The 24,524-nt window shown below is 40.2% G+C and overlaps 1 protein-coding gene across 6 annotated transcripts; it reads right to left on the bottom strand.

Annotated features, from left to right (window-relative positions):
* Positions 1–16,311: 16,311 nt before the first annotated feature.
* Positions 16,312–22,933, bottom strand: CBLN2 (cerebellin 2 precursor). 6 transcript variants are annotated; one of them, XR_014689744.1, is made up of 6 exons: positions 22,648–22,933; positions 22,150–22,236; positions 20,623–21,248; positions 18,492–18,611; positions 17,518–18,166; positions 16,312–17,142 (listed from the first exon to the last, which is right to left on the bottom strand). XR_014689744.1 is itself a non-coding variant. In XM_084510005.1 (5 exons), exons 3-5 carry the CDS (start codon positions 20,947–20,949, stop codon positions 17,969–17,971), a joined length of 645 nt encoding a protein of 214 aa, XP_084366131.1. In that variant the 5' UTR covers positions 20,950–21,248; positions 22,150–22,236; positions 22,648–22,933; the 3' UTR covers positions 16,312–17,968. The 6 variants fall into 6 exon arrangements, 5 of the variants coding, with proteins under 5 accessions (XP_084366131.1, XP_084366133.1, XP_084366132.1 ...); XM_084510005.1 differs by having other exon boundaries at positions 16,312–18,166; XM_084510007.1 differs by lacking the exon at positions 22,648–22,933 and adding an exon at positions 22,510–22,620 and having other exon boundaries at positions 16,312–18,166.
* Between the last annotated feature and the right edge of the window lie 1,591 nt (positions 22,934–24,524).

Genomic DNA, 24,524 nt, shown 5'->3' with positions numbered 1-24,524 from the left:
TTTGGCATTTGATATACAAAACCACACTGAGTAGCTTGAAAGTAGTTGAGAGTAAAAAAGTTTCTAACAGAATAAAATATTGCCCTTTTGAATACATAAAACCAAATGCCAGGAAGGAAGGATCTCAGACTTTTCACTGTTGTTATTTAGGAATATAACTCAGATCAAAACAGATACCTGAAGGGTTGTTCATTCAATGATATGCATTATTATTTTGGCACATTGTGTTAATAGGAAGATAGAAAAGAAGAAAAAAAAAATACATGAAAGAGGAAGAAATATAGAAATATCTTTTGAAATTATTCTCATTTCCTTCAAGCCCATGCTTAATCTTTTTTTTTTTTTTTTTTTTTTTTTTTTTTTCCCTTTGGTCCCCTTTTGCCAGTGCTCTACTCATCTGCCAGGGAAGACTAAAAAAAGGGAATAAAACTATATTTCAAGATTTGTTAAATAATTCTATACCTATTTAGGAAAAGAGAGACCTTTTCTTAACAGCTAAATTAATATGTGCTTCTCAGGACAGTTCAAGAGCACATTTCTACATTTCTTTCTATGCTGGTAGGTTAGCCTTGGCATGGCCGCCAGATACCTATCAAACTGCAGCCTCACCCCCCCTCCTCAGCAAGGCAGGAGGAGAAAATAGGATGAAAAAAATCATGAATTGAAATAAGAACAGGGAAATCACTCACTAAGCCTAAACTCAGTTTGGAGGAGATTAACTCTATTGTCAATTAATAGCAAAGTAGGGCAATGAGAAATAAAAAATAATAAAATATAAATAAGTAAAACTAAATCCACTTTCCCCTCACCCTTTTTGTTCCCAGACTTAACTTCAATCTATTCTACCTCCTTCCCCACTGAGTGGCACAGGGTGATGGAAAATAGGGGTTGCCATACTAAAGTCCATAATAAAGTCTCTTCCACTTTTTCCTCCTCATGCTCTTCCCCTGCTCCAGTATGGGGTCCCTCCTATGGGATACAGTCCTTCATGGATGTTCCAGTGTAGGTCCTTTCCACAGAATGCACTTATTCAAGAAATACTCAACATAGGTCCTTCACACAGGATGCAGTCCTTCAGGAACAGACTGCTTCAGCATGAGTCCCCCATGGGCTGCAGTTACAGCGCAGGATTGTCTCTGCACACTGCAGCTTTGCCTAGAGCCTGTTCCTGCATGGGCTCTCCATGGACTGCAGGGAACGTCCACTTGCTCCAGTGTCAGGCCCTCAATGGGCTGCAGAGTAGATATCTGCTCAAATGTGGTCCTCCATGGGCTGCAAGGGAAAAACTTGCTTCACCATGGTCTTCTCCACAAGATGCAGGGGAATCTCCTCCAGCTCCTTCTTCACTGACTTTGGTGTCTAATTGCTTTTTTTATCACATTTTCTCACTCCTTGCTCTCACAGCTGTTGCACAGAGATTTTTCCCTTTCTTAAATATGTTCTCACCAAGGTGCAATCAGCATCACTCATTGGCTCAGCTTTAGCCAAGAGCAGATCCCTTTTGGAGTTGGCTGAAACTGGAATGGGGCAACTTCTAGACTCTTCTTACAAGGGTCACCCCTCCAGCCCCTACCGCCCCTTCCCCCCCTTTCCCCCCCCTTGCCACATAAACCCAACAAACTATATTTTCTCAACACAGCATTAGAGAAGTTCTTTTAACCTCCTCAAAATAGGTTAGAATTCCTTACAACTGAAGGCAGGAAAAACAAAAAATATGTATTTTAGGGAAGGACTACTGTCTCTTAAAATTTTATTTTCATGAAAGTTCAGTTCCCAGATTGCTAAAGCTTCCATGGAATTTTGTGGCTAAGGGCAACTATAGTTAGGAAAATTACAAGATTTAAAAGCAAGAACAAAAAGTAATTCCAAATCTATCTGCTTGACAACTACGTTCTGACAGACTATCCTTTGTTTCCCTTGTTTATTTTTTTTGTTTTTGTTTTTTTTTTTGGTTGGTTAGTTGGTTGTTGATGTTATTTTATTTTATTTTATTTTATTTTATTTTATTTTATTTTATTTTATTTTATTTTATTCCTGTTCAGTTTGTAAATTCTTCAGGTTGGGACCTTGTCTTCATATATTTCTATAAGGCACCTACAGCACAGCATATGGAATCACAATTAATAAACATCATCTCTCCAGAAAATCAACAGGGTTATTCTGCTGCTAAATTGATATTGAAAATATCAACATTAACATGCACAGACTCTCTCTTTGGCTTCAGGAAGCACTTGAAGAGGGATTTAGGTAGGATCACTCTAGGCTTCTGAGGCAGTGGATTTGCCATTAGGACTGGCTGCTCAGGGGATGCTGCAGAGAAGCTGTAACTCTACAATGATATCTATGCCTCAAAAGATCTCAGGTCATCCGTGAGCTGAGAGGGACATACTATTGCCAGAAGGCATATCATATTCCTTCACTGCAAGATAAAGTAAAAATGCTTCAGAAGGATCAGGTTTTGCTTCTCACAGCATCTTAGCCTGCTGTAGCAGTAGACAGATGACCTATGTACCAGCAGATCTGAAACCACTGCTAATATTGAAAAGAACAAGAATTTTATTCCAGCCAATGAAAACTATTTTAGCTACTTTTTTTTTTCATTTTAAAAACAGGATTAAGAAGGCTATTTTATTCCTTCAAGAGAACTCTAATATTTCTCAAGCTCAAAGTGACATCTCTTGTCTTAGATAAAGTTAGCATATTCTTTGCAAGAAGAGTTCTGTATTCCATTACTTTGTGGTTTGTAGTTCTTTGCAGAATATGAGTATAAAGTGGATAGTAAATTCTCCAGTTCACATTATTTTATAATCTTCCAATAAATTGAGAGCAAGCTCCTCACACTGATTTAGTTATGAGATTACATAGTCCAGGAATTGTTTCCAGAGAGATGAATGGTGAATCTACTGGTGAATATAGTAGTAATAATAATAATAAAGTAGACAAAGGTAATGATACTTTATTTCTTTATATATTTCTACAATTCTGCAAAAGTGACTTTCTGTGTCTCTATTTAATAATTATAAACAGTGGGTAACCATGCATATGCATGTTGTTGATGGGAAGTTTAGTTTGTAAAAGAAAAGTCTCAGCTAAAACAAAACAAGACAGATTCTGAGTACTGCAAGTCAATGCTACTATTTTACACAGATTAAAACACCCAGTTTCACAAAATAATAATAACAATATTAACAATATTAACAATATTAACAATAATAATAATAATATAACAATAATAATATAATTATATAATTATATATTAATTATATATAATTAATATAATAATATAATTATAATAATAATAATATAACAATAATAATTATATTATTATTGTTATATTATTATTATTATTATTATTATTATTATTATTATTATTATTATTATTATCACAATTGCTATATCTTTGCTGTAGAGTTTGCTTAATCTATGGACTTGAAGAATTAGCAGACTCCACAGCATTAGGGAAGCCTCTTATAAATTGGCTTATTGATTCTGACCTCCAAACTCCTAAGATCTTGGGCTTAAGAAAGGCATCTCTGTAGAATACCCAGGAGTCCTCGGTCTTCAAGTCCCACTGAAACACAACATTGACAATTTAGGTTCAAAGTTTCAGAATATGCATTTCTGTTACTACCAAATATGCTGTTTTCTAAATCTTGTTGTGTTTGAAGATATTTTCCTTTCCTTTGGAAACGTTTAAATTACAGATAAAACTTTTTTTATTTTATTTTTTTTTTAAATTTTATACTTTCCTAATGAACAGAATTTCTGGAAAATAAGCCACTATAAATGCCAACATCATTTTATTAACGATAACATATTTTCAATTTTCTGTCAAAAAAGTTCACAAGTTTTTTGTCCCTCATAGACTGTGGACAAATTATCTCCACTCTTTTGATGTAAAAAAATGCTAGCAGTTTTTTTGTTGGTTTTGTTGTTGTTGTTTGTTTGTTTGTTTGTTTTATTCTAAAGTATAATAGTTTGCCCCATTAGATCTAACTTGTGGATCTCCCATAGACATGCTACTACTACTAGAAAACACCAAATTCTCTTTTTCTGGGGCTGAGAAGAGTAGAAAGATCTAGGCGTTATCTCCATAGCCTTTCTGAGGTACTGTGTCAATACATGTATCATCAATATAACTGAGAATTCCTAGCTGCTCACAGATTTAGTATTATTACCTTAAGTATGTGATCTGGAATACATTACTCAGCATTGCTTTATGTGTAGTTGTGATGTTTCTCCTTAGCCTGCTTTCTGAACAGATGATATGCTGCCACCACGCATTGAAATTGCCACAATAAACCATCCTTAGCTATCCACACAAGATACAAGACAACACTAATCCAAGAGAGACCTTCATTATGTCCTAAAGCCCTAATGATGCAGGAAATTATTGCTGTTTATTCTGTACTCCAGAGAAGTTTTCTGTGAACTACCTAATACATGACATTAAGATAAATGACCTTTAAAGAGATTTCTGTCAAACCATCTTTTATGAAATGATCCTGTTAAAAAAATAAATAAATAAATCATGAAGGGACATAAATCTCTATTTTCGACCTTATAAGGAATCAAAACTTCCTACCTTATATATTTTATCCTGGTAGGAAAATGTTCTTCATTATAATTTAAGGAATGGTTTATGAAGTCACGAGAACCCAGTAATGGAGTCCTTTCTGATGTCATATAGAGAGAAATTCTCCATAATATAGGGATTATTGATTAATTATTGATGAATTATGATTACTGATTACTGATTCTGATGAAGAAAGCTAAAATTATAATATTTCCATACAGAAGCTGTGTATTCAGAACCTATGACATCTGAACTAGCAACAATTCAGAGAACAGCAAAAGTGTTGTTGTTATGGAGTAGACAAACTAGTACTTTTGGAGTTTTATATGTTTTCCACAGTTTTAGCTTGATCATGCGTGCATCAGCTCTCTGGAGCAAACTGATCATACTTGTGGTATTTGATCTTTTTTTTTTTTTTTTTTTTTTTTTTTTTATTTATTTATTTATTTATTTTTATTTTTTATTTTTTATTTTTTATTTTCTGAGCCAATAGAAATACATCTCCCCACAGTTTCAGCATTCAGAGAAAACTAGAGCCCCAATTTAAAAATGAGAATGCCCTGAAAAGCCTTTGTACACCTAAATCCCAGCAGGCAGGAATTTGCATATTAGTCAAGCAACAGTTTTAATCCCAGCACTGCCATCTACTGAAGAGATCATTATATGCTTTTCTGGAAGATTTACTTTAACTCATAGACAAATTATTATCTCAGTAACTGCATCACTGGATAAATGAAGTTCCTAACCAGATAAAACTGTAAACTACTCTTTACAGCCTGGCAAGATGATCAAATGACCTTAATATATACATAAATCCAATCAAAGGAATGGTGACATTTCAGCAATAGTGAACAGACAAATACCAACTCACTATACCTCAGCCTGCCTCACTCTAATCAAAGGAAAATAAATCCCAGATGAATTGAATGAGAATGGAATCAATTACTATTTCAAGTTAGTAAGAGTGAATAATAAACTCTTAATTGCTACATTAATAATAATAACAACAAAACAACAAACAACAATAATATAACAACTACAAAGTAACAACAACTACAACAACAACAACAACAACAACAACAACAACAACAACAATAATAATAATAATAATAATAATAATAATCTAGTGTTCCAAACTGTAGAGGGATCCATGTAAATTGTACAGGAGAAATACCGTACTTACAAAATGCACTTTTCCCTAGAGCAAGATGTAATTTCTCATGAAAAAGTATAGTAGTCCAAGTGGGGATGTGGCTTCTGGCTTGTTTTAGTGTGAATTGCACATACATTATACAAACAGCATACAAGATGTTGGACATTTTTCCATAGCCCAACAGTGTGTGTGTCGAGGCACCACAGAAGCTGGTAACTCCAGGGTGCTAGGACATCTCAAATCTGGGAGGCTCCCAATGGGACATCAGGACAGGGCCTGGAAGCCAGGCCCCATTCCACCACCCTACCAGAAGCAGGGCAGCTGGAGGCACTGGGGTAGCCTGGACAGCAGGAACCTCCAGGTGAAAAGAAAAGCCTGTGGTCAGGCCTGGATGTGAGCCTGTAGATGAACCCAGCTGGGCAAGGCCTGTAGCCTGGCAGGGCCGGACTGTGAGGAGCTGTAAACCGGCCCTGCTGCAGTCTTGCTGTGGGGGCTGATGGCCCCCAGGGGCAATGTGGGGTCCTGGGTCATGGGCAGGGTATCAGAGCCCAGGGAGTCAGCCCTGCAGGGACAGTCAGGACTGGCAATGCCTAAGGGCCATGGCAGAGTGTTAGGATTGCTCCTCCTAAGTGTATTCTTCTTTTTTAAGTGTTTATATTCACTGTGTTTATCTGGTCACACAATTCACAGACTTTAATCAAAAAGAGATAAAAATAAAATCCATGAAAGCGTATTTAATATATATATTTTCCATTATAGCCCCCCTCCCCAAATTGAGAACTGAAATATTTCAACTAAATCTACAGCAGATTTTAAAAATTGAGGCAAAATTATAAACTCAAAACATGCATCAATTATTTTTTTCTGTTGTTTTCAGTCAGCTTTTCGGGACCCGAAGAATCGTGGCTAACCAGACCCATCCACTTCATATGGACTTGGCAAAGAAGAGTGAAGAACAAGCACCCCTCTGGAAGAGCGTCATTCTTGCCAGAGACACACAGAGACCACCAAAGGGAAACAATGGGGAAGATGAAGACTATCTGGCCCTAAATTAGTCTGATGGTGTCTTTCAATGGGCCAACAGAAGAAACCCATTTTTGTGAACACAAGCTTCGCTTCCCACTGGCATTGGCAGGCAGGAACTACTCGTACTGGCTATATTTTCAACAGTTGGTAGTACTGATGAGTCATTTGAAGAGAATGAAAGGAACTAACATAAATGGAGAGGTTGTTAAAAAGAAACAAGAGGGAACAAAAACCCTTGAAACAAACAGTAGTGAGAAAAGAAAAATAAAGAAGTGCTCAGAATTCCATCCATTTGCTGCATTTTTGAGTCAAACACACAAAACCTTAAATATTTCACCTATTTTTGTGAATTGATTTTTTCCTTCTAACTTGGAAACAATCTGTAAAAGCTATGTCCCTTCTTTCATGCTCCACCACTATTGCATCAGACTGTACATCTCTATGTTGCTTTGCCTTACCACATATTTTTGGTATTGTATAATTCACAGCTTCTTTCACTCTCTCTTTCCCTATACTCATTCTCATTGCAGTCTGACCAGATGCATTACAGCCCTTGAAACCCAATTTATTTGTTCCCTTGTTCAGTCTGTATTTTTTTCTCTTTCCCTGCATTTTGTTACAACTTTTGCCTTGAGACTCTCATTCTGTAAATCTTTTTTTTCAACTCTGATAAAAAATACTAGTCTCTGATTCTTATTCTAGTATTTCAAGATATGCCCCATTTTTTACACATAATTTATCTTCCCCCCCATGTCCCATCTATCATTTCACTAATTTATTTTCAGTCCTACTAACAGCCCCCTCCAAACAGGATCCCTGCATTTCATTTGATACTGTTCTCTTGCCTTCCATATTCTTCAACATGTCATTCATTTCATTTCATCTTACCTCTTCTGGAATATGCTTGTTTCTGTTTCTTCATATTTACCTGACTTTAAGGTGCTTTAAAGACACACAATGGTAAAAATATGAATGAATAAAGTACATTATTGTTCCTATTGTCAGATTAGCTGATGCTGAAGCATTCGGGTAGTGTCTAAATGTCACAGAGTGTAATCATAAATTTTCCTCTGCTCGCAACAAGCCTCAAAGAATTAGTATTGGAGGTGCCAGCTCCACATCCTTATCTCTTCATTCATTGCCTATTTCTAAGCAGATCTGGAGGGCATATATAGGAATCTAGGAATCTGTAGAAATATTACAAAGGCTCAGCCAGTCTCTGAATTATATAATTCCTTGCTACTCATCCATGTGAATACAAACAGCCAAGAGAAAATAAGTTTATCAAGGGGGGACAACCCTGAAGATTTTGAGAGACTATGTTTTGAGACTCCTCAGTCTTTCTAGTGAAAGGAAAAGGCTCAGGTAAACACAGAAGTGTCTTGTGTGCCAGTACCTGCCTGTGGGCTGGTATCCCATGCAAGGTTTTGGCATGCCCATAGGAACACATAGGAACAAGCAATGGTTGGTTCCATCTGACAAAGTGGAGCAAAAGCATTTTTTGCAAACAAGATTGCCAGCCTAATGGCAAAAGCTTTAAAGTAATTTGCTCTTGGTATCTTGTTTGGTTGCTTGGTTTTGGCTTTGGTTTCAAGGAATGAAGATGAAAGACTGAGAGAAGTGGAATAGGAGGCAAAAAGGTAAATGTCTGGGTGACAAGATGATAAAGAAGGTTCCCATATATTCCCTAAGAAGGCAGCATGGAGGCCTATCTCAGCTCACACAAACTCCTCCAGCATGAGAAAAAATAAAAATAGAGGAATTAGAAGTTGTGAGCAGTTGCAGGATAACAGAAACACTGCTCACATGACTGCACTGCAGTTTCTGGCTACAGGCTCTTTAGGAAGTACAGGTTGGGAACAGAAGAAATAGAAGTTATACTCTATGCAGAATAGTAGCTTGAAATCATGGGGCTTTGCAATGTAATGGTTCACTAGCCAGCTGAGAGTTTATAGGTCAGGATCAAAGGGAGGGTAATGAAAATGCTGCTGTGATGGGTTTCCGCTACAGACCTTCCTATCAAGAGGCAAAAAAAAAAAAAAAAAAAAAAGAAGAATCCTTCTTTAGATGACTGAAAGAAGCCTTGCAATCAGGAAGAAGATTAAAAATATTGATTGGGCGTAGAATTTAGGAAAGCCAAAATTCTGCTGCAATTGCAGTTGGCAAGGGAGGTGAATGGCAAAAAGGGAGGTGAAGGTAGTTGCAGAGGCAAGAGAGGTAAATGGCAAAAATTTACTAGAGGTGCAGAGGCAAGGGAGGTAAAAGGCAAAAGTTTACCTATGTAAATATGGCAGAGGAAGACTAGGGGATCTTGTGATGAAGATATGGAAATGACTCTAGTGCTCAAAGCTTTATTTGCCCAAGTTGCTGCTAACATATGTCCTTAGGTTTTCCAGGTCTCTGTGCTTAGTGGCATTGCCTGGGGTATGCAGAGATGAGTTAAAGATCAGTTGAGCAAAGTGGATACATGGCAGTTCATGAGACCACATGAGATATATCTGAAGTCAATGAGGGAACTGGCCAAAGTCATCTTTCAAAACTAGGTGATCAGGAGAGGTCTGTAGTGACTAGAGAATGGGAAGTGTCATACATGTATTCCTCTTCAAGAACAGAAAGAGAGAAAAGAGGATATGGGACACTACAGGCTGCTCAGCCTCACCTCAGTCTCCTGAAGATCACAGAGAATAGCATCATATGAAAGTCATCCGTAGACAGTGGTGAATGACCAGTCAAATAGGAACAGACAGAATGGATTTTAAATGGACAATTACGCCTGATGGGGCTGATTGCCCTCTCTGATGATTGGTTTGATGGACAGAGGATGATGGTTACCTTGAATTTATCATGGCTGTCAGCATGGTCTCCTCTTTGAATTCAAGTTGGATGATATGAACTTCACTGCATGTCAGCAGTAAAAACAAGATGTAATACTGGTTATGAGCAACAATTTGAAATACATTTTGCCAGATGGTTACAAATGGCTTTCCTCACAGATCATTACTAGGGCTTCCACCATTTTCTTCATTAGCCACCTGATTACAAGGCAAAATACAACTAGTCTGTGGACACCAAGTTTAGAGAAAGAAATGATTATGGTAAATATGAGGATTACTGTTCAGTGGTACTTTGGCAGTAACTTTAACTAGAGAGCTGGGCTGACAGAAATTCGTGTAGTACAGCAAAGTAGGAAGTCCTGCACCTACAATGAAATATCTGCATGCAGCATTTACTGTCTGGGGCCAACTGGACAGACATAAATTTTGCAGGAAAAAAAATAATAAAAAATGGATTTCCTGGGGTAATAAGTTGAACCCCCAGCAGTGCAAACTCAAAACAATGAAGGTTTATTGCATGGTTGGGTATATTAGCAAAAGCATAGTCAGCAGTACAAAGAAAATGCTTGTTTCTCTATCTTTGACACTTGTAATCCCACCTGGAGTGTTGTGTCCAGTATTGGTTTCCCCATACAGGAAAGCAATGACACTGAGGAGACAGTCAAGCAGAGGAATATCAAAATGGGAGCCTACATGGGGTTTTATGTTTGTTTGTTTGTTTGTTTCCCAAGAGATCATTAAATCTATGTTATTGGGGAATTAAATATGACTGGGAATTTCTTTTCAAGTCCAGATTAATTCACCATCTGTACTGTTACAAGAAAGCATATGCTGATTTCCAATCTTAAGTCCAGCACGAGAGCACTCTTGAGATACTAAGCCTAAACTTTGTCATGCCAATTAAATGTTGCTCCAAGTTGTCTTGCGCTACACCAGGCTGCCCTGTGCATTGATAGAGCCCACAGCAACTCAACTCCTATCTGAAATGTATGAGCCTAGTTATTTCCAAGCATGATGTAGATACTTTAAGCTTTATTTCCTAAATATCTGACAATCAGCAGTGTGGTAAGAGAGCCTGTTTCTCATGGGTTTAATATGTTAAAGTACACTTGCAAAACAGCCTCTAATCAGTTACTTCAGACATGACCTATGAAGACCTGAAAAACATTAATGTACAGGTGAAAAGCATGCTACAGGCAAAAACACTAGAGAGGATCTGGACTTGAAGCCAAATAAGTCAGTCTCTTTCCATTAAAATTAATGGAAATTAATTAATTTTTCAAAAAACTATTTTTTAAAGAAAAAAATATTTTTTCATTAAAAATTAGATCATGTTATATAATGCATGTGGGCTACATTTTTGCTTTCAGGTGGTAAACTATTTCTTGACTGAGGGGAAGAGAAAAATGCCAAAACATTTATCTCACTTTTTATATAATGACCATTGGTCTGAAATGTGTTATCTGCCATTTTATCTCTGGCTCCTATAGCACTGTAAAGATAATTTTGTAAAGTTTGCTTGGGGATGGCTTATATATTTGTTATACAGTGAGGCATTCCATGCACGAGTGGGGTACACTGTGTAATAGATCTGTATTGAGCCACTGTACTTTATAAACACTTTCATAAAACGAAATGTGTGTGTGTGTGTCTACTAAAAGTGTATGGGTATACACTTTTGAGTTTGGCATATATGCAAGAACAGTTAGCTACCTTAATACTGTGTTAACAGGGTTTCTTCCCTTCCCCTCTAATTCCTGCACATTGTTCTCTCTTTCTCATAAAGTGCTCAATCAAAAAGATAACTGGGTACTTAAAAATCTGGTTTCTCATTCTTGACCAATGCCCTAACATGTAGACAGGAAGGTCTGTATTTTGTAAACACCCCATTAGAGAAAAATAAAAAAAAAATAAAAAAATCCTAGCATCTCTATTGGTAGAATATTTTATGGGGATTTATGAGAATCAAGAGATGCCAAGTCACTTAGTTATGTAAATTGTGCTGAGAAAACAAGCTGAAATTGTTCAAAATATTTACTAGAAGTCACTGATTTATATACATAACAATTTCATTTTGTTTGTTTGTTTGTTTTTGTTTTTCTTTAATAGATTTCTATTTCTTCATTAACTAGGGTGAGTTCTCTTAACTGAGAGTTTTGGGTGATGAGATGCGGGATCAGACAACTTGTGAGCAACCAACTAAAGCTGTCATCATTTTGCATGAAGGATGTATTACATAGTTATGAATGACAAGTTGAATGGAAAACCATTATTTTAAAAAATGCTCTTAGAAAATAAACATTAGACTTTTGAATATGAATTAAAGAGTAAGAGAGGAGAGAAAGAAATGAAAGTGTTGCTTACACAAGTATGAATGAAATCTTTTCTCTACTGGATAGTTTTAACACATGAAGTGTGGGAAAACAAAAGAAACCACTGTAAAGAAGAAGAAAAAAATGGATGCTTTCTCCGTCCAGGTAAAGTAATTAGGGTCAGGATTCAGGGACAGTTGTATCTAGAGAGATTATAAGATTTAACTGAAAACACATGCCTCTCCACAAAAGTTAGGTGAGAGGAGCAAGCTGCTGGAGTCTATCTACATCCATTTAAACTACATCCTAAAATAGTTTTACTATTATGGAAAGGGCCTAGAAAATTCTGCTGCTGGTAACAATAAATAATTTAATAAAATTCAAAAGATACAAGATACTTTCTGAATTAAGTTCTTATGTATTTTCTAGGGAAAAAAAAAAAAAAAAAGGAAAAAAAAAAGATATAGCAGCAACATGAGTTCTGTGGTAGGTTATTTCTCTTAGAGAACACATATGAAATTGGAAAACTCTTTATCCTTTCTTCACTGAAGTCACCATAGGACTCTGCATGACTCAGTCTATGTGTCAATATAATGCATCATACAGAAAACGTTTGCACAATCTAAATTAAGTCAGCATGTAAAAATTATTCCTGATAAACAAGTAAATATAATGGACATATTTTCACTTTCAGTTTAAATATGTTTTGTGGATTTCTTATCAATTGTCAATAGAAGGACAGACTGAATCTCTACCGTTTAACATCTCTTTCTGATATTCTGAAACAGTTCCCACAATGCATTACACAACACTAGAGATTCACTCATAACAGAAGCTTAACTGTTATGAAGCTTAACATAACATTCAGAACTTGAGGCAATGAAGTCTTTTATTTTTTTTATTTACTCTGCTTCATTTTACCTTAATATTACCTGAACTATGGCAGTTCTCAGTGCTTAAATATATAAGGTCACTAGCTATTATTTTTTTGTACTTTTGGATGTAAGCAGAGATAAACAGTTTTATGTTTAGAATGACAATAAATAAAATAACAATTTGTTTAGTTAATGTTTCAGAAAAAGGAAGGCCAAACAATATCAGAAAAAGTCATCTCTCTGTCCATCTACTTTAATATTTCCTGAGTTTTGGAGCATGATTTTCTACCACCTTGATATTATCGATACAGATTTTTTTTTTTTACTTTTATTTCCTTGCTTATTTATTACTTACAGAATTAATTATAGTACTCAATTACTTCTCATTGTCTTGCTAAGCCATTATTTATATTATCTATGGCACATAATCTGCAGAGACCTAGTAAGTTAGCCACCTTTATATTGCTGATGAAGAGCTGAGGGGGTTAGCTAAATACTCAGTGTATATTACTTGGAAAGAAAAGTGATATGCTATGTGTTACTTGCTATGTAAAGTGCATTTTCATGATTACACTCAGATAGTATAAAATACAATTAGTGGTCTTTGAATTTTACTAATACTGGCTAACAAGGAAAAGATCAGCTATGTGAAACACTGGAAACAGTGATGTTTTGAAAACGGATTTATAACACGAGTTCATGAGATATTTGTAGGATTTTGGTTACACTACCAGGTTTATGATTAGAATTGAAATAAATTTAAACTGAAAAATATTTTTCATGTTAACTAAGGCTTTGCAGTGATTATTATCACTCTTTTTTAAAGTAAACATAACTGAAATCCAGGCCCTACAATTCAGGCCCAACGCTACTAATGCCTTTCATAAGATCTCCTATAGAGGAATAGACTATACAGAAGTAAAACAAGCAGAATTAGCCTCTTCATTCAAAAGACTATATATTTATTTTATTATGGTATGCTGGAATTTTGCTGATAATTGATTATATAAGCAGCTGATCAAAAGCTTCATCATCTGGAAAACTACCTAATCTGTGTCTAACTACAGTCATGATAGATATTGATAATTCTACGGAGTTTATAACCTGTTAATATGATTGAGTTAAAAGACAATTAGTAATCATAAATTTGTTTTGAACATTCTGACAAGTGAAGTCAAGCCAGACAAAAGAATCTGCTCCATTAAAATGGTGGTTATTTTACAATGAAGTATCATTATTTAACACCATTATTAAAAATGGACATAATTCATCTGATCAAAGATGGTACTGGAACAATTTTATAAGACAGCGTGAAGTTCAAAAACTAGGAATCATGCAATGACCCAGAGACCTTCCCTGGTGTTGTAATAGTATAAAAAAAAATGGTGAAAAACAGGTGAATCATTTTTTATATTATTTATTTATATATAATTTCAATGGGTTTTGAGATGACAAGTCATTACCGATGAAAATCGTAAATATCATAGTGATACTGATCTTTGGGTGCTTGTTAATACTACGAATATATCCTGGATTTAAATAAAATTATTAATTATAAGAATTATTTTTAATCAACTCTACCTGTGACCCTGCCTATTCCAGAAATGAATGTCACAGTGCAAAGATATGAAACCACTTTCAGCTATTTCTGAATAACTTCATCAGTAAACAGGCCCTTTTAGCATATTTTCTACTTTGACAGTTTGTGAAATAGAAATTTGGTCAATAAAAACAAAATGTTCTTTTTAGAAGTTAAAAATGTCACAGTCAACAAGCAAAATATAACTGCTAAACATCTCCTTAGTGTCACCCTGTCTGTCTTTTTCCTCCTACCATCAGTATAAACTGATCCAGCTTCCAAGATGCTGACCAGTAATGAGAGATGCGGCACATCCATCACACCCACTGAATCAGAAGGAGGTAAGGGCACACAGATTTTTGAAAGACCATGTTCAATCTATGGATATAAAAGTTGAAGATCTAGAGGAAGACAATGAAGTGTATGATGAGTATTTATAATTCTTGATCTACGTCTGGCTTCTAGTCTGACAAATGTACACTGAAGGAACAATAAAACAATAGTTTCCAAAGACACCCAGGTGAGAAGGACACAGCTGGTCCCTGGAAGGGAAACTAACAGTGTTCTCAGAGGAATAATTTATGACAGGGTTACACAGCAATTTATGAGAAAGTTTGAAAGTTGTTGGAAGGAATGTTGTGTTATTACTCCCACAGGAAGCAGAGCTGTCTTGTGCCACTGGCCTGCTTCCTTATGATGTGTTTTACAATTACTAAGTCTTGTAGTGCCTCTCAACATGAACTTTGCACCAACTCTTAATGATACACAATCAATTTATTTTTATAAATTATTTTAGATAATCCTTTTCTTTATGTGCCAGGAGGCTCCTTCAAGCAGCTTCACATAATATTTCTTGTTGCATTCTACAATGCTGCTAATGTATGTATACCTTCCCTAACACATATAAGGGTGTCTTTACTCCTTATATGTATATCAAAATGTCTACTGTTGCTAGTGACAGACAAATACACCTTCTCAAACTCAGGTACAAAATAAAGTGAAAGGGGAAAAAGAACAAATATGCTCCCCCAACAAAAACAACAACAACAAAAGACTCCAAAAAAGCCATGTAGCCATGTTTCTAATTAGTGTACCATAAGAATTTACTACCCTGTTTCCATTTAATGTAACAGTGGTATATTAGAGACCTTGCTTCATGTTCAGGAGGTTGGTAATCATATAAACATATTTAGCTTTATAACATAAACATGGCCAAAATTACGGAACTTTAATTTATGAAATGGGATATTCAGATTTTGCAGCTTCATTATCTTAAGAAAAATCCAAGAATATGTCCAAAGAAAACCTTGTCATTAGCCTTGTTTGGCTCAGGAGAGACCTAGAGCTAAGACATCACTGTCTCATTTAAGGCAGATCAACCAAGATAAATGGGAAAACTGAATATGATTATGGTAGTCATAATTTCAAAATAACACTGAGGGAATGTAATAGAAACTGAAAACTTGGGACCGTGAACAAAAATCAGTGTATATCTTCTTGAGAGATTAAAGCAAATTTTAAACACAAAAACCTAGACTTAAAAATAGTTTTACAGTTTATAGTTTACCATTGGAACAACTATTTTCATAATTATTTTTGTGTTTGAACAAAAAAAGGTTGTTGTTCGCTCAGGTTTTATTTCTTCTGTTTAAACATAGCCCTGTGATATTCGGCAAGTAGAAACATTACAATCATGCCAATGCACAAGAACCAGAAAATGCAACCCGGAGAAAAAACAAAACCTGAAACTCATTCATTCAGTAACCAGGTAAGTGAAATGCTGAAGCGAATAAACACCAACTGTGAAAATATACCAAAATATTAAATATAAAATTGGCTTTAGTCATCTGAATTATCATAACCAACACAGATAACGTTTTTTTAAGAATATATGACTTTAATTGATTTTATCCCTTTGATGATAAATTTACAATGAAAATGACAATTCCACCATAATTCTGAAATACATTAGCTACCACTGATTTGCTGGAAATGCCTTTTATTTTTTTTTGTAGCAGAGGAGTAAATCTGACAAAAATAAATTCTTATACACATCCACCCTAGTGGGATAGCAAGATGAAGTATTTTAAATTAAATTAATGAAGTTAAAATCATATAGAAAAATGCAAACGTTCTTTCTGGACCTCCTCATGCAAGAATTTCCGCAGCACACTGTCATAAAAAAGCGAATAAATAAGGTTTATTTAATGAAAATGAGGTAAAAGTATGTATTTGATGTTGGCCTGGTATTTTACCTATTGTCAGTTGGAATTATAATTTTTCATAACCACCAATACAGATCACATTCCAACCCTGCAATTCTGAGACTATTTGTATTGAGAAGAATACACATGACTAATAAATACACGGCATTTGCGTAACTTCAGGTGTATTTGCTGATCCTCTGAGGCCTCTCTCCCAAATGCTGTCAAAGATGTTAAGGGCAGCTCCTCAGATACTTGCCGTGGACAGGTCAATTGGAGATGATTTTAGTTAATTTGGAAGAGGAAAAATTTACTCCACCATCTTTCCGGGCTCCCACAATGTGTACTCAGGCGTTAGTGAACAAATACATCAAATATAAACTAAAAGCACCCAACATGGTTGGTAAAGGATATCTTAGGGCACGTTCAAATAAGATATTCAAAGCCTCCATTGTTGCTTCTAGAAATGTCAGGACAATTCAGAAATGTCAGTTCCTTTACTGGTTTCCAGATTGTAATTGAAGAATCATGTAGCTCTTTTGCTCTTTTTCTCTCTTTCTCTAAGTAGGTCTATAAAGATCAGCTAGAAAGTGCAGACAGAATTGTTCACTGGTTAGCTTTACTTAGAGCTACAGGGTATATATGTGCTTTGTTTTGCCTTATTGATCAATCTAGCTTACATCTTTAGCGCACACAAACAAAAATCAGAAAAAAATAAAAAGTTGATGAAAAACCACGAACAACACAAAACAAATAAAGTTCCAATCGTGCAAATTTTGCTTCACTGGATAAAGCACTTCTTGACACAGTAATGTTCAGAATCACCCTCCCCCATAAAAATACAGGATTGAGACTGAAGCCATTCTTTTTTTTTCTTTTTTTTTTCCTTTTTTTTTTTTTTTTTTTTTTTTTCCCTTAAGGCTATACAACACAAAGAAATAAAGCATGGAAAGAACACCTCATTGAGTTGAACACTTCATTCTTCTGGCTCTGGTGTGAGCCTTTGACAAAGCAATTGTGTGGTCCAAGTCATTTGTCTTACTGGGACAACAAGAAGAGAAAGAAAAGGGGAAAAAATTAAAGAGAGGGAAAAAATATTGGAAGAAGAAAGTCAATGATCCCAACAATAAAATCCAAAATTGACTTTACAATCACAGGTACAAATTGCTCAGGTCGATAATTTCATTTCTCCTAAAGATCACTGTCGTCTAAAACTAATTAGAGGCGCAGGTTCCCGAGGAATTGTCAATATTCAAAGTAAATATTGGAGTTTAGAAGGTTATCATTCTTCTACTGCGGCAGTCTGACAGGGTGACCGGAAATATTGTCATGTGTTGTCAAGTTCAGGATGTTGTTAACGACCGAATCCTTGCTCCAGCTCATGAATCTGTCTCCTATTTGGCCTTCCTTTATAGTGGAAAGACTAAGAAGCCAGAAAAGGTTGAATATTTCCACCCTCCCATGAGGTTACCCCTTTCCAGTTTGAGATGCACTTTGTCTTCTCTTTCCATGAGGAGCAAGACCCCATTGCTGGCTGCTTCTCTGGTGACGTCCTGATCCCCTGCAAAAGCTGAAATCACTGGGTAGCCGTTTTGCATTAAACTTACCTAAAAAGTGCAAAGAGAGAGAATCTAAGTTTTGTCAATGCTCTCAGTGACTTGTTTGTCCTGTGCATGTCATTAAACTTTTGCACAGGTTAGAAATGGATGAATTAAACTAAGGCAATGCATGATTTTCATCATGCACGAACACCCCTTTAATTAATAACCTACAGCCTCATTCTTTATTTTCTGGGTTTGTTAAATAACAAAACAAAAAAAAAAGACACACAAAAAAACAAACAAACAAAACAAACAAACAAACAAAAAAAAACAGTCTAGAGATGAACATTTGAAAAAGGCAAGATATCATCTTCTTTAGATCACAACCCACCTGGATGGTTTGTCTGTTATAGACCTTGACCACGTGGAAACTGAAACTATATATCCCTTTTCTTGGTGCTACAAATATACTGGAAGCAAGATCAAAATGGTTGCCAATATTAACTAATACCTGGAAAGTAAACAAAGGGGGAAAAAAAAGAGGGGGGATGTGGAGGAGAGACACAGAAAGAAAGAAAGATTAGCCCCCGCCTTAGCAAAGTGACTGTGAAAATCAGACACAAGTTCCACAACCAATATAAAGTGTACTCCAAATGGCATTTGCAGTGCAATTAAAAGTGCACTGCAGGAGAAAGGAGACAAGTTACAGAGGTATTTAAAATGCACCACAGATCATAAATGGTTTAGTTACACAATGATGAACTCCAAACCCTGTAGGATGAAGTGCAAATGTCCACACAGTGCTGTCAATGAAGCAAAGGTGACAAGGGGTGGTGGTGGTGAGTAGTGAAGCAAACCCAGAACTTATCAGCAAAAGTACATTTTCAGCTAGCACTACTGAAAACAGATTTGTCCTCGAGTTTAATAGAATATACAACTAAAATCGGACCATGATATTTTTCATCTGAGAGGAACCAAGAAAAAGATCCTCAGCACCAGCATCTGCCTCCCATGCCTCTCCATCCCTCTGGACGGCTGTGTCGGCTGGCACGCAACCTCCTCGGGTGGCTGGAAAGAACCTACACCTCTTTCCCGACAACAGTCTCAGTTTGCCATATATTTCAACGGTTCTTAAATCAAAACAAAATAAAAAGAATAAATAAATATTAAATTAAAAAAAAAAAAAAGAGCTGAGCCCTCTGGCAGAAGTTGCAACAGAAAATAATAATAATAATAATAATAAAGAATATATAAATAAATAACAGGTTCCTGCGGTGCTCCCGTGGGGTGAGCCCCTGCTGGCTGCTCCGCTGTGCTCGCCCCCACGGGTCTTGGCTGCATCCCCGCTCCCGCCTGGCCCGGCGGCTGTCACTGTTTCCCGCGCAGCTTCACTCAGTTTTGCAGTCTGCGATCTCGGTATTAACGAAGAAAAATAAAATGCAGAAAAAAAATAAAAAAAAAGAGAGAGAGGCACCACGAGGGGCAAAACCCCATTGTTTCGAAGAAAAGGGGAAAATTTAATTCGTTATTGTGCGAACCGAGGGAACAACGCCTTCAAACTCCCGAGAACTGAGCATTGTCGGGTAAAGCATATATAAAATACACTATACATGAAGAAACTTTTTTTTTTTCTCTGCTGGTCTGACATTATGGGATTTTGTACACGAGGAATAACTGTGGAAACTCATTCGGAGGAACAGGTAGACAGATGAATGACAGGTGGACAGACAGATTGGAAAAAAAAAAAAAAGAAAAAAAAGAGAAAAAAAAAAAACACGATAGAAAACTGTGTGTGTTCACATTTTGTCTGACCCTGAAATACCACTTCAGGCATCGGGGACAGTAAAACAAAACAAAACAAAACAAGTACACTTAATCGCAAAAAAAAAAAATCAAGCGTAACGACGGGGCATGGACTCCGGAAGGCAGGCAAGACGGCGGGGAAAGGGCAGAGCGACCAGTTCGGGATGCTTGATGCTCTGTCCATCTGTCCGGCGTAAACCGTGAAGGATAACCCCGCTCCTAACCCACCGGGGCCACTGCCCGCCTCGTCTGATAACGTGGGTGTTGTACACGGGGAACACCCTCTTCTTCCTCTGCCCTCCCATCCCCCGGGAGGTGCCGTGACACTGCCAGACACGCTCGGAAGCGGCAGATCTGGCGACTGCCCATCAGCTAGCGGCTTTCCTCCCTTTGTCCCCCAAATGAGGATGCGCTCCCCTCTCCGCGGGGTCACCCCTGACTGCCCGGGGCAATCCTCTGCTGCGGGACGCCCCCGCCAGAGTCCGAGGCACAGGGTCCCAGGGCAGGGGTCCCCTCTGTACGTGTTAGCGATGGGACAGGACCGTTCAGCCCCCCCCCGCTGCCCCAGGAAAGCCCGGCTGCCACCTACGAGAACTTCCCAAACTCCTCCTGGGGAGCTGTGAAGTGGTGGGTCAGCGTTAGCAGGCGGCGGGGGAGCGAGAAGGAAATCAGGCGTGTAATACCGGGGGGCAGCGAAGGCAAAGCGGGCGGCGTCTGACCTGGTCGAAGTAGATGGTCATGGTGCGGTTGCTCATCTCGGAGGGCTCGTGGTTGGTGCTCCGGGTGGCCGAGAAGGCCACCTTGGCGCTGCCCGAGCGCACCGAGATCCCCAGGGAGGAGGTGATGGCGCCGTCGGCCGAGGGGCTGGAGTCGCACACCACCAGGCACTTCCCCTCCAGGACGATGGGCTCCGTGTCGTTCTGCGCCCGCACCGGGCACCCGGCGGGCAGCAGCAGCAGCAGCAGCGGCAGCGCCGCCGCCAGGCAGCAGCAGCACCCGCCGCCCGCCGGCTCCGCCAGCGCCCCCCGCCGCCGCCGCCGCCCCATGCCCAGCGCCGGGACGCCGCCGCCGCTCGGGCTCGCCGTCGCCGTGCGGGCGCCCCGAGCCGCTGCCGCCGCCGCCGCCGCCGCGGGCGGGCGGGCGCGGGGAGGCGGAGGGGGCTGCGCGCCTGCTGCCGCCGCGGCGCCCCGCGGCCAGCGCTCTGCGGGACGGCGGCTGGGCGGCGGCGGCTGGGGCCGCGCCTTCCTCCCTTATCCTTATCCTCCTCCTCCGCCTCCTCCTCCTCCTCCTCCTCTTCCTCCGCGCGGGGCGAAGGAGCCTCCTCAGAGGGCGGGTGGCGCGCAGCCTGGCAAGGGCAAAAGACGGCGGTGAGGCAGGGGGGAGACGGGCACCGGCGGCGGTTCCCCACCCGCACCCTCCCCCAGACGGCACAACAGGTTTGGGAGACGCCGCGCTGCCCGGCGCCTCACCTCCTCTGCTCTACTCTTTCCCCCGTGCAGCCCCAGCGGCACTCGGAGGCGGCAGGGGGGCAGAGCTCGCCTCCGACCCTACTGCCGAGCACCCAGGGGGCGCGGCAGGCGGTCCCCTCCCGGCCCCACACCGAGAGGGGAGCTCCAGCACCCCACTAGTTCCCGCAGCCCCATTATTACTATTATTTATTTATTTATTTATTTTTACCTCGATCACCTAACGCCCCAGCCACTAGGGAAGATTCTCTAAAAAGATTTTTATGCCCCCTCTCGCCCTGCCTTGCGCTGCCCCTTCATCCCTGGGGCTCGCAGGACACCGGGCACCCCGGAGCCCGCGCCCATCCGCAGCGCTGCCCTGGCCAGGCTCCGGCAGCCGCCGCCCTCCTTCCTCCCCGCCCGGGGGCTGCTGCACTTGGGGATCTCTCATACTTCCCAACCCTTTGTCCCCAGGCCAGGCTACCGTCGTTGCCGCCGATCCCTGGGGCTCCCTAAACTCTAGGGAAGGAAACGGCCGGCTCGGGCATCCCGCGGCTCCCGCCCCGGCATGCAGAACACATCGTAAGTGGCAAAACCTCACCCGGCGTCTCCCTGGGAAGTTGCATCTCAGTTTTCTCCGCTCAGCAGAACACACTGTGCTCTCGCTGCCGGTAGATCCCCCCCTACGCTTCCCCCGAGGCACCTCTGCCACTCACCTTACTCCGCACCTTATCACTGCTAATATTTAAAATCGTATTTTGCAAAGGGAACGGCCGGCGGGGAGGGGAACGGCCTTTTTACCTGGGAGGTCCATGACGGGAGAAGAGGGCTGGCTAGGTAGCGCGTCCGCGAACTTGTATTGCTTAGAGAAAATGAGCCGAGATCGCGCTGGCAGAAAGAAAAGGAAACAGGAGTCGCCTTTTTTCTCTCCCGCCCATCGCCAATAATCCACCTCCACCCCCCCCCCCCCCACCCCGGCCGGCACCACCACCCCACTTCCTCCCTCCTCCCCTCACCACACACGCACACACACACACATATTGACACACGGACACACGCACACTCGCTCGCCCCTGGCAGGGATCCGGGTGCCGGCAGCGGAGCTCCGGCACCTCCCGCTCCGGCAACGCGGGCAGCAGCGGCAGGGCGCGGGGCTCCTACCGGGGCGGTTTCCCAGCTGCAGCTCGTCGCCGGCAGCTGGGAAGAGCCGTGCCAGCTCCGTCCCCCCGTTCCGGGCAGTTCAACCCGTCGAGTTGAAACGCCGCGGTGCAAACACGCCACCGAGGCGTTAGCGCGTACTGGCAGCCGCTGCGGCGACAGGGCGCAGCACGGCGAGCTGGAAGCTGCTCGGATTCACAGACTTTAACCGCCGATAATAGTAACGATAGGAGGAATCGTTCAGGTGGACGCCTCGTTTGGGGCGCGCCAAGCCCAAAGGCTACCCACGACGCCCCGATGGGTTTCCCGGGCGGACCTCGCTCAGCGGCGGCTCCCCCTTCAGCCAAGCATTTCTATCCCGGCTCCCGGCTCCGCTCCCGGGCCAGGACCCGCACCCGCACCCGCTTCCAGCCCCGCACCCGCACCGCCCGCGGCTCGGCGCTAAGCGCGGGCGGGCGGCGCCACCTGGCGGCGGCGGGACCGGGAGTACGGGAGGGAGGGAAAATCCCGAAGGGCCGAGGAATGGGGGTGGCCGCCCCCTCCCGCTGCCCGCGGGGCCAGGGAGAGTTGGGCTTGCGGGGCCCTCCGGCCTCGCAGGGCGATCGTGATGCTGCATGTGGCCGCCGAAGTCAGCATCCGCTATCGCCGGCTGCAAATGTTTCATGCGTCTCGGCTGCTGAGAGGGAGGGGAAGGTCTGGCAGTGAAGTTTTGTGAAAAAAAAAGCATCACCTTTCAATGCATTTCTCTCTGTTGTAAATTGGTTTTCTGGATGCATATGGCGTTTTCCTGTACATCCTGATAGCAGATTTCAGCGTCTGAGAGTAACTTGTCAGAAAACTGCATATAAATCTAAATGGTAGCCCTAACGCTCTTGAGCTGGAGAAAAAATTGCAGGTGTATCTCCATAGTAAAATTACGATCTCATCTATGAATGAGCACTCCTGTTTCAATCTTCTGCTTTAACCACCAGTAAGGAACCCCTGCGGGTGTCTGCCTGATGATTTGCACTGAGAAATTAATCATGCCCTGAAAGCACGGCTAAGCAGTGTGCAGGGAATTCCAAACCTATAGCTCTTTATTTCAAATGAGAATTTTATACTAAGCCTGAAATACTTGTGTTTGATGGTCTTTTTTCTGAGTTCAAGCATGGAGGGATGACAGTAGAAAGCTGAAAAGCATGGTGCATTAACAAATATGAGAAATCAGAGCAGGAACCAGTCTGTGGCTGTAAGGAAGCACCTATTCTGCAATGCAATGAAAAGTACCACAGAAATTCCTCCAGAAGACATCTACACTCAATCTCACATAGGTCTAGTAAACTGGGGAACTGCTATTATTTCTCTTTAGATCAGACTAGTCATTGATTATTACTCTGTTGTGTAAACAAGGGATGAAAGCAGAGCCAAAAGATTTGTTCCTTCTTTTATGTGACTTGCAACATAAGGCCCAGTGGTGAGGGAGTGATGGCACATCATCACTTCTTTATGCTGCTTTCAAGAAAGATGAGCATAAAAACTAAAGGCAATTGGAAGGCCCTTGAATCTACTGTTCATCTACAGAATAAATAAATAAATAAATACATAAATAAATAAACATGAAATCTTGCTTCTCTTTTAATACAAGGACTAAATCCCACACTTACTGAATCCCTCTTCTTTATAGATAGTAAAAGAACTGTCAGTAAAGCATGAATGGAAAGAAGAAATAACAGAATAAGAATATTTATTTCTAAACAAATACACAATTATATGAACATTAGAGTGTTTATTAAAAAATAAAATAAAAATCTCCACTTATTATTTCTAATTAAATGCTGTCCTTAAGGGATAAATCTGCAGCTTTCTTGAAGCTATGTTGAAGCTAAGAATTATGTTTGCATTTTCCTTTCTTTTGTGAGTGGCTAGGCTGAAAATGCAACATTTGGAATTACTAGTTGCAGTTCACTCAGTTATGATGTGACTTCAGAAAGTGTAACTTTTAAAGAAAATAGATAAGTTAAATACAGTCCTCTTTTTTG

Source organism: Aythya ferina (assembly GCF_964211825.1).
Source record: "Aythya ferina genome assembly, chromosome: 2".
NCBI classification, from domain to species: Eukaryota; Metazoa; Chordata; class Aves; order Anseriformes; family Anatidae; genus Aythya; species Aythya ferina.
Note: the sequence above shows the minus strand (reverse complement) of the source record. Positions and strands in the feature narration are given on the sequence as shown.

What these genes read in the sequence shown, in the direction of transcription:
- CBLN2 (XM_084510005.1), bottom strand. Translation starts at nt 20,949, where the DNA reads ATGGGGCGGCGGCGGCGGCGGGGGGCGCTGGCGGAGCCGGCGGGCGGC. An exon ending in TGACCATCTACTTCGACCAG is followed by an intron (nt 18,612 to 20,622) that starts GTCAGACGCCGC and finishes TTTACTTTCCAG; the next exon opens with GTATTAGTTAATATTGGCAA. An exon ending in ATAACAGACAAACCATCCAG is followed by an intron (nt 18,167 to 18,491) that starts GTGGGTTGTGAT and finishes TGCACTTTTTAG; the next exon opens with GTAAGTTTAATGCAAAACGG.